The sequence below is a fragment of the Pempheris klunzingeri genome, chromosome 6 (assembly GCF_042242105.1).
Source record: "Pempheris klunzingeri isolate RE-2024b chromosome 6, fPemKlu1.hap1, whole genome shotgun sequence".
NCBI classification, from domain to species: Eukaryota; Metazoa; Chordata; class Actinopteri; order Acropomatiformes; family Pempheridae; genus Pempheris; species Pempheris klunzingeri.
Window position 1 is genome coordinate 13,939,042 of NC_092017.1, and position 9,935 is coordinate 13,948,976.

The window sequence follows — 9,935 nt, forward strand, 5'->3', positions numbered from 1 at the left end:
AAAGAGCCAATGAAACTTTAATGAGCTGGTCACGTATCAGCTGAAGCCTGCTGCTGCAGCACCTCTGCACCGCTCTCTATCGCTGCTCTCAAACACCAAACTTATCTCACCAATCAAACCCATAATGAAACTAAAGCTCTCAAACAAAATCCCAAAAAAGGCATGCAAAAGATCCAAACATGACGATATATTTAGCATTTCTGCTTCAGGTTCTGCACTTGTCTTCGCTAACTGCTCTCAAGAGATCTAGTATTTGTTGTGCAAAGTCAAGGACAACTGAATGACAATATATACTTTAGAGAATATTGTAATTGCAAGCAGACCAGTACACTGTAGAATTAGACAAAGTAGTTTGGTAACACTTTTCATGGTTTACATTAATATACATGGTTTTTAGTTTGGTGTAGTTTGCTGGAAAATCACCACCAGAAAGTGTCAACAAATGCAAAAAATTCTGTTTGCATTTTATCCTTATATGTCCATTATATGTTGTATGTGTTGGGATTTACCAGTTTATCTGGATTGTCCTAATATGACACACTCGATTTCATACAGATTAAAAAAGGTTAAACATTTGTGAATATCTGACCTGCAGGTTTCACCAGGTGGTCACTGTAACTAAAAAACCACTGTTGCCATTCCACCCCATTCCCTCCATATGTAATATACATACAGTGTACTATGTGATATGCTAATAAATTCTTAAAATGATGCCGGCCTCTCCCAAAGCCCCCGTTCTCGCTGTTCCTCATCAATGCTTTCTGCTGAAACGTACGATTTGCAATATGCAGTTAATGAGTTGTTGAAGGCTGAGAATGAATCCCATTCTAGCCGTAATTGTGTAAGGTTTCCCGAGGGGACGAGTGTGTGTGTGTGTGTGTGTGTGTGTGTGTGTGTTTGCGTGCGTGCGTGCGTGTGTGTTTTTGCATGTGTACTTCAGCATGTGTGCGTTTCTTCAGCATGTGTGTGTTTGGTGCCTCGCCGTGTGTGTTCCTATCTGCTTGCGTATGTGCATATAAGTGTGTGTGTGTATGTGTGCGTGTGCATGCTTGTCAGTGGAAACCGATGTGTCTTTAATCTTCATTTGATGACTCTCACTCAGAGCAGGGAGGCTGAAAACACTGTAAGAAAGAAAGAAAGAAAGAAACCGAGTGTGATGGAAGAAGAACAACAGATAACACACTGCGAAGGGCAGAGTGAGGAGAAATACAGACAGAGGGAGAGGGAGAGGAGTGAAAACTCTCTCCATGATTGTGAGGAAGATGTGAGGAAGATGTTGAAGAGGAGATCTCACCGGGAAAAGAGACGGAGAGGAAGGAGCTGTTTTCATAAAGACCTACTTCTGTCAGTCAGTCGAATGTCGCTGAAATTTTAGCAAGAAGCTGCTGAGACACACGCTCCACTAATTCTTGGCAGACAACAACAAATATAAGAAAGGAAAACATTAAAATTGTGCGCTTTGTGTGCAGGAGCGAGGATCAAACAATTCCTGGAGAAAGTCTCTAAATTTAGCATTTTATATTTCAACAATAATGTACAGCATGACAGTTTGTGTGAGTGTGTGTTTTGAGGTTTTACCATGACAGTGAAAGGTTGGAAGCTCATCATGCTTGACGAGAAAGACACACATGCACACACACACGCTTTCACATTCCAGCACACCTTATCTGCCCCAGCAGTGTTGACTGACATTCTCCACTTGAGGAGATTAAGTGTGCTCATGCTGTGTCGGCACAGCTTGACGTCCATTTATCCTCAAAACTCATATGAAGCGTCTCTGTGAGCTCCGTGCCAACCACGTGCACATTTCCCAATTTAACTGTACACACCTGACACTTTATTACCACTGCTGTCGTTGGACAGAATAAGATGGGTAGCTGCTGCACTGCGTTTCTTTCCACTTGGACCAGATGTTTATATGGTCATGTTCAAAAAGAGGATTCTCTTCTTTGCTCGTTAAAACATTTTGTAGGTATGTGTTTTTCATCCAACATCAGCTGAACGCTGTTTAATTGCCACACAGAAAGAAGGAGCCTGTGGCGTTTGTGGTTCCAACAGCACCAGATTTAACCAATACACTAAAAATACACACGGGCCATCTGGATACTCACAGGGTACAGATAACTCACTGGCAACTGCTGCTGTTCTCTCTTAATGCCTGTTAACATTCGTATATCATTGATTTTAACCATTTTACAGTGTGAGCTGAGCTAATGATCGGGTCAAGGTGATGGGCAACATGATGAACACTTATGGGAGAAACTAAGCTTGTAAGGGTCCTTATAAGGGTCCTTGTTGGTCATTATAACATAACAACCTTTTTGGACTATAGTATTTGGTTTTAAAAAGTGATATCCCAGGTAGCCAGCCAAGTCGGGCTGATGGCAGCTGTGTGTTGGCTCTCTGGGATGTGTCCTGTCATCCACAGACAGAATGTGAGCTGGATCTGGCAACGATTGGATTAACAACCAGGTAAACAGGACAAATGTTGCTTTGTGTCATTTGCTTTTTTCGTAATTTACCTACTTGCCAATTTGTTTGAGAATTTCCACCCTGAACATGTAATATCAATCAGGTGCCACGTTATTATATAATCTTATAGAGGGGTCATGAATCAAAATATAATTATAATACCTTTTTAAAAATATGGTGCATAACCATAAACCCCATAACCTCAAATTAACTGACATACAGGCAAACCAGGACCAGGTTGTATTTAGTATTTTAATAATTGGAATTTTTGTTGGTTTCTGTGGGCAAAATCTAATGAAGCTGACTTCTATAGTATGCTGTGTGTACTGGACATGAAGGGAAAATGGAGGCAACAAGAGGTCCAATAACACATTTACCCCAATAAAAGGTTTATGTAGCCGAAGTTGTAGCCTATATGTGGTCATCTGATTTGGTCAGACTTAACCCAATATTGTATATATATTAGTAATATTGAGGAAAGGTTTGGGTCTGTGTTGACCCACAGTTTTGCAGATTTTGGGGTGCCATTAATCACGCCAGGCATTTCAGATTTAGGCCACGACTGGACTGAGCATATTCGCCAATCTGGAATTTCTTAATCCCTTATATTCATTAACATGCACAAAACAGGAGCAACACTGTGTATCTAGGTCAGAAAACCTGTGCTGATCCATTCACACGTTCTCACACTCTAGTGTGAAGGGGAAGGTTTGAGAGAAAGAAGGAGAGGGGGGTAACATGTGGTGGGGTGGGGCTGGTGAAGGGCGCTCCTGGGGCAGAATGACGAAGGGACCCTTCGAAGGACAGATGGGGATGAGACTCCTGAATCAATACAATCCAAGGGTGTTTTGTTATTAACGCATAGGAGCCCACGTTCGATACTCCTCACCTGACTGCTCAGGCACCAGACCCCTCACACACACACACACACACACACACACACACACACACACACACACACACACATACACACTCTCATCTTTTTCCCCTCCGTCACATTTCTTCACACTTAATGTCATTTTATTTGATAGTAGGAAGTACAACAGTTTTCAAAAGTGCTCACTCACAGGTGCAAAGTGGGAAACTACCCGGGACGCCAGACCCCCGGGGGCCTTAAATGTCTCTGGTTCATTTGTCACTTTGGTTGTTTTAATCTAATAACAAGATATTTGTTTTTATGAAACACTTCATTAAATCAGAACAGTGGCTATCTTATAATATGTGTGGGTGTTGGTGTAAATGAGTTCAGCTTCTGTTTATAGCAACAGTTTGTAGTTATTTTAACACTGGTAGCTTGTTATTGAGACATCACTCTGTTGTTGGTGAGCCTGTAAAATGTCAGAGTACATACTGTCGCCCAACAAGACAGTATTTATTTATTTATTTTTCTATTTTACTGTGAGTTTACAGGGCCGTAAGAGTCAAGACTCTAAATTCAGTGCAGAATGTGCACAATTGTTTTTGTCTCAATGTTGGTTTGTTTTACCGTTATCTATTTGTTATTCTGACAGTAAACCAAACAGCAGCTCTGAAAATGAAAATGGGTTTTATGTATGGAGTAATAACCTAAATGGATTTCTCTCTCCCTCTCCCTCTCTGCACCGCTCTGGGAGCCTGTGGCAATTTATCTGCCAGAGTCTAATTATTCATTAGTGAACACAGAGTAAGAAACGTGGAAAACATAGTTGTGTATTCACTACAGCCGACCGTTATTACGCTCCAAACTGATGCCCCTGCCTGCTCCTCTTCTTCTTTTTCACACTTTCAGTTTCAGACAGATTTTCACACACTGGGGCCACAGGGGTCAAGGATCTAACATCTGTCCTAACGCAATGTGTTGTAGGTGTAGTGCGCTCTGACGAAATGACCGACGAGGCCTTGAAGTACATTCAGTAAGTTCAGTCAGTATCTCCAAACATGATAGCCAAAACACATCTAATGCAAACCGGGGTGTTTAACTTCAGGACTTGCTGTCTGCTGCTGCAAATACTGTTTTGACTGCACATTAATGTAAGCCACCGGCAACTGAGCAGAAAAGGCAAACACTGTTGAATCTGTTTAATTAGGCTGCAACAGAGCTAATCCTGTTCAGGTTTGGCAGAGGGGCTGCAATGCTCCACTCTGTGCCGTGCACACAAGTGGCCAGCAGAGGACGCCGTATAAACTGCAGCTGTGAGTCACATTCCAAGCCAACCTGAAGTGTGTAATGTAAGTTTACACATATACAAAAATGAGATGTGGTCAAGCTTTCATCGATTTAACTGAATCAAAAAAGAAAAACATGAAAACAGATTGTATATTTTAAATAAAGTATATAATCTGTACAGATGATGGCTCAGATTGGGGAGTTTGTGTTTAAATCTCAAACGTTCCAGTAATAATCAATTACTACATGCAGCTAGAGGGTCCCACCATAAGCAACATACTGGGTATAAATATATACATGTATTATGTTTTATAGAGCAGTGCTGCAGATGTCATTTGTTAGACAAGACTGTCATCTAGTGGTCTTGACTGAGTCACACACAAGTGCCTGAATGTGAAGGGAGCCTCAATGATATGAAGCTGTGATCATCTGATCTCCAGGGGCTCCATGAAATGGTCACTGTTCTGTCAGCGATGGCCCCTCAAGACTAAGACCCAGAGCACTACATTACTGTAATCATTTCTAAACACATGAGTTTAAGGGATGTGATTTTTAAGATGGGCCGCCTTTATCCCCAGCAGATCACAAAAACAATGCTGCAGTACACATATTTGGAGGGATGGGTCCCACTGAGAGGAAAATGTTTCATGCATGAATCATGAATGTGTGTTTACGTACATCTAATGTGTGTGTGCTAAATGTGAACTGATAAGATGGCAGATAGTATTACAGAATATTTTCAGCAGCAGTCGTTTACTACACTGTCAAATGTCTCCATTTCTATACTCACACAGGTGATCCAGTCCGGACCAAAGACGCACCATCCTCACTTGGCTCAGGCACACCTGCGTGGAATAATCAGCTAATCAGCGTTGAGTATTTAACTGAAACTTGGACTACAGAGTAGTTGGAAAAGGTGCTGACACTGGATTACCTGCAGGTGGCGCCACTGCTCTTCAGAAGTGGCCAGCTGTCTGTGCAGGCGGTGAAATCCTCTGCTGGGTGGAGAGAGTGTCGGCAGAGGATCAGCCCAGTGGGTCATCTGTACCAGTGTAACCAGCACCAGGCTGTGGCGTCCAGCCGGACATCAGCGTTCACAGAATAATGTTGATCAGATTTTATTGGGGGGAGAGAAGTCATACAGGATTTGTTGTACATTTGATGTCTGATCAGGTTTCTTCTCGACCATAACCTGCACGGTCTGAATATTTTCTCGGGATGTTACGCAGGTTTTCACATTTAAGATTTGGATATATGAAAATAAATAAAGTATTAGTTTTAGTTTCAAACGAAAAATGTGTCTAATTGTGAATCCGTGCACCGGTTTACCGCTCTTACATTGACTTGAATGAATCAGGTCGAACCGTGCACCTTGTGGCCCTCTCTTATCTTTGAGAGGGTTGTCGTTGCGCTTCTTGTAGCTTTTGTATCTAATTTGTATGATCAGCTTCTTTAGGCGTGCAAGTAGGCTAGTTTATCTAACATGTTAATGTTGAGTTTATCTAACTATTACATTTAATGAAAGGTAAAGTGAATGTATAGACATAAAAACATCGTTGGATGTCCATCAGCTGAAAGTGGCCTGCTTAGAAAACTGTAAAGCTTCAAATAAAAAGTCAACTTTCACTATTCCTTCACAGCCACTCTTGTCAACGTTGGTATTTACATCCGTCTGTAATCTGTAAATATATTCTGCAACATCGTCAGGCATGTTACTCAGGGGGAAGAAGTCTGCCCAGACTCAGAGAGACATTTAAAACATCCCACGTGGACAGTTCATTTATGAAAGGTTTTTAGTGTCAAGCCCACTTAATGAAATGTGTGGCATATAGTGCACCACTCAGGTTCAGCTCATCCCAGTGTTAAACAAGCCTAGAAAATATATCAGTAAGTGTTCTGTTCATCTGTAGAATGACAGAGTCTATTTATTGTATTTGCTTCAGCAGGAACATGAACTACAGCTGCAGTCAGTGATTTAATGTATGTGTAATTGTATTTAACATACATTAAATAATCATGTATCTATATATTCTATCTACATTTTCCACTATGATTCCTCAGGAGACACCTGCCATCAGCAGACCTCTGTGGCTTCATTTTCTGTCTCAGTGTTTTGTTCAGACAGTGTTTTAAAGGCCTAAATATCACACACATTTGGAAGTTCTTCATCTTCTGCATCCAGGCCTTGAGTTTTTAATGTGTCCTTGACAAATAAAAATGGGTCACATGTGAATGATACATTCTTATACCACTATGAATAACGATACGTTCCCACTTTCTTTAAAATAACATTTATTTCCAGCATATTCATACAATGTGACAACACAGCTTGTAACATTTGAAGAGGAACTGACTTGATCCAGCACGTTGTCACCAAATATTTGAGTCGACTAACGGATAAATGAAAAGTCAAATATAGCATAGCATTTTATATTACCAAATGCAATATATAATACAGGCAGTTGGAAACGAACTAAAACCAAAAAATAAAAGTGAGATAAGTGAAATAACACATAAGGAAAAGAAACTGATGGCATTTACACATCGTTAGTTTAACTTTTACATCAGGAAATAGTGTTAACATCCGTAAGCTACATGTTATAATAACTTAATTTTCCCTCATTTTAATATTCCATGTGTGTGAGAGAAATGCATATTTTAAGTCTGATTTCGTACTTCGGTTTCACCAACCAGCTAAAAAAAATTGATGGGCTTTAAAAAGTCATAGCTCTCTGATTAATCTTTTTTTTTATATACTTTATTTTATCTTAATTCCTGCACAGTTGACATAAAAATCAGTAAGGTAATATGCAGCTTTAACCTTGTATGCAACTTAATCTATTTTTACTTTCTCAGCTTGATTTATTTTGGAGTCTATAAATATCTTTTCCGCTTCACGTTATTTTATTAATGGCATACTCAGGTTCATCGGTGGGGAGTGTCATCCAAACCTCTGTGGTTAAACATACAAAATTATTTTTGAAAATTACACATAAGTGAGTTTAGTTTTTCCCTCTCAGGCCATTTGACTACATGGCAGATAATCCTATTATGTACAGGAGCCTGTAGCCAAAACATATCACAGATTTTCGCCAGAATATTCAACACTTGTGGCTACAAATACAACGGAATGTGTCTCTGTGGTCAGCCCACCAGCCTCACTGTTTTTCCGGCGTGTTGTTGACCAAAGGCCCGTACAGGCCGCTGGCGTAGCCTTGCTCCTTGTGTAGCATTGTCCTGTCTCTGATGAGGTCGCTAAAGGCGTAGTCCATCGGGGGTCTGAAGCCCAGGGTGGGCATCAACCCGGTGGTGGAGTAGGGCGTCATGAAAGCCAGTCCCCGGCTGTGCGCAGAGTAGGCCAGCCGCAGCGGGTTCAGCCCCAGGTGGGTGCCCAGGGGATAGGTGCTGGGGTCGGCGCCGAAGTGCGGAGCGTTTGGCTGCAGGGGGGAAAACGCAGAGCGGTTACTGAGCGTCATGGCTCCGGGTATCATGGGCCTTGTCGGTGGGGTTGTGGATGTGGAGGAGGGCGGAGGCTGCTGAGCGTTTTGGAGCATCCTCTCTGCCGTCCACGTCTCCTCTGGCCCGGCCTTGTTGGAGCCCTGAGCGCCGCTGTTGTTGAGGATCTGCTCGATGGCCTGCACCACGTCCTTACCGCAGCCTTGCAGCACGAGCTCCAGGACGCTGCGCTTGTGGCTGGGGAACACTCGGGTCAGGATGTCGATGGCGTTCATGTGCCGGCTGGCCGCAGAGGACGGGGAGGGCTCCTGCTCGTCTTTGTCGGTCTCAGAACCGGAATCAGAGCCGAGGGAGCTGACGGAGCCAGGAGTTTCCCCTCCGTCTTTTAAAGGCTTGGAGACCGGCGAGCTGATGAAAGACTCGCTGTCTCCGTTCTCCGAGCCCGAGCCTCCATGCCGGCCGTCTGGGGAGGAGATGCCTGGGACCGAGTCACTCTCGGTGGAGGCCGGTTTCCCCGCCGTCTGCTGAGGGGTGGAGGATCCGGACAGCTGGCTCTTTGGAAACAGCTCATATTTCTGGAGACTTGAATCTGTTGACACAGTCAGGGACAACATATGGCGACGTGTGAATGTTACAGTAAGGCTGAGTAGCCTAAGCTTTGATCACACACGGGCCTTTAAACAGGCAGCGACTTAAACACGTCTAAGAATCAGACCAAACAATCACACTGCAGTGGGAGTACTTGTCCGTGGGTCAGTCTGTGCATAAAATACACGATAAATCCAACACATTAAAATATTAAAAGCCGCTGCCAAACAAATATATGACTAGTTTAACCAGCCTACAGATCGTCAGATGTGTCTCTGAGTAACCACACTGCAAGCTCATCACAGTAGGCCCATGGCAGCTTAATGATGTACATAAACTAACTGGATGATTCAATTTAGGCCTTCAGGTAACTTAATAAAGCCCATTTTAACATAACCTCCACTGACTACTGCTGCCTGTGTTTTCAGGTGGTTTCAGAGATGAAGCCCTGATGTTTTTATAACCTACTTATCTACTCGTACTCCGCCTTTAAATCAATGCATTCAGCTGCTCCACAAACCTGAGTTACTCTCGCTGCTGACAGAGCCGAACACCTCGTAGTTCGGACGCGGTGGGATGATCCCGTTGGCGGCGGCCAGGGCGAGTCCCTCGGCCGTACCGTAGAGCAGCTGCAGCTCTCGGGCTTCGTTCTCCTCCTGCGCCTGCTGCCGCCGCAGCGCCACCTGCGCCGCCATCACCCGCTGCCTCTCGGCGATCAGGGTGCACTTGGCGCACATACAGTCCTTCCAGCGGCAGTAGCGCTTGTGGCCCTTCAGTGCGGAGACCACGCCGTGGTTCCTGCACCGGGCGCACTTCGGGGTGCGCGGGTACTTGTCCGCGGCGCGCAGGAGGATCGGAGGGCCGCGCAGCAGGTTGCCGGCCATGGACACCGGGATGGAGGCTGCTGCTGCGGCCACTGCTGCCGCTCCTGGGTGCACCTGAGAGGCAGAGGAGACTGTGGGGTGCTCCGGTCTCAGATCCATGCCCGCGGTCCTCGCTGATGTAACTAGATATTACACAATTAGACGGTGTTGTTCTGGGCGATGCGTTTTAGGTCAACTAGCAGCCTGTCGAGCCGTTCACATCTGCTCAGCGGTTCTCAACATCTGGGCAACAGGTGAAGTCAACGATATGTGTGTCTAGTGTCTACATGCAAAAAAAGAAAAATCTATGATCGGAACTCAGGTGGAAAGTGTTGAAGGAGTCTGTCGAAGAGTCAAAAATGTGAAGATACTGTCGACTTTAAATCCGAGAAGAGCAGGAGCCGAGAGGA

At 43.9% G+C, this 9,935-nt stretch overlaps 1 protein-coding gene across 1 annotated transcript; it reads right to left on the reverse strand.

Annotated features, from left to right (window-relative positions):
* Positions 1-7,776: 7,776 nt before the first annotated feature.
* On the reverse strand, positions 7,777-9,645 carry dmrta2 (DMRT-like family A2). The gene is made up of 2 exons (XM_070832645.1): positions 9,183-9,645; positions 7,777-8,663 (listed from the first exon to the last, which is right to left on the reverse strand). The coding sequence occupies exons 1-2, from the start codon at positions 9,643-9,645 to the stop codon at positions 7,777-7,779; spliced, it is 1,350 nt and encodes a 449-aa protein (XP_070688746.1).
* Positions 9,646-9,935: the final 290 nt, after the last annotated feature.

Coding starts and splice junctions, on each gene's coding strand:
- dmrta2 (XM_070832645.1), bottom strand. CDS start 9,645: ATGGATCTGAGACCGGAGCACCCCACAGTCTCCTCTGCCTCTCAGGTG. Junction 8,664..9,182: donor CAGCAGCGAGAGTAACTCAG/GTTTGTGGAGCA, acceptor CTGTGTCAACAG/ATTCAAGTCTCCAGAAATAT.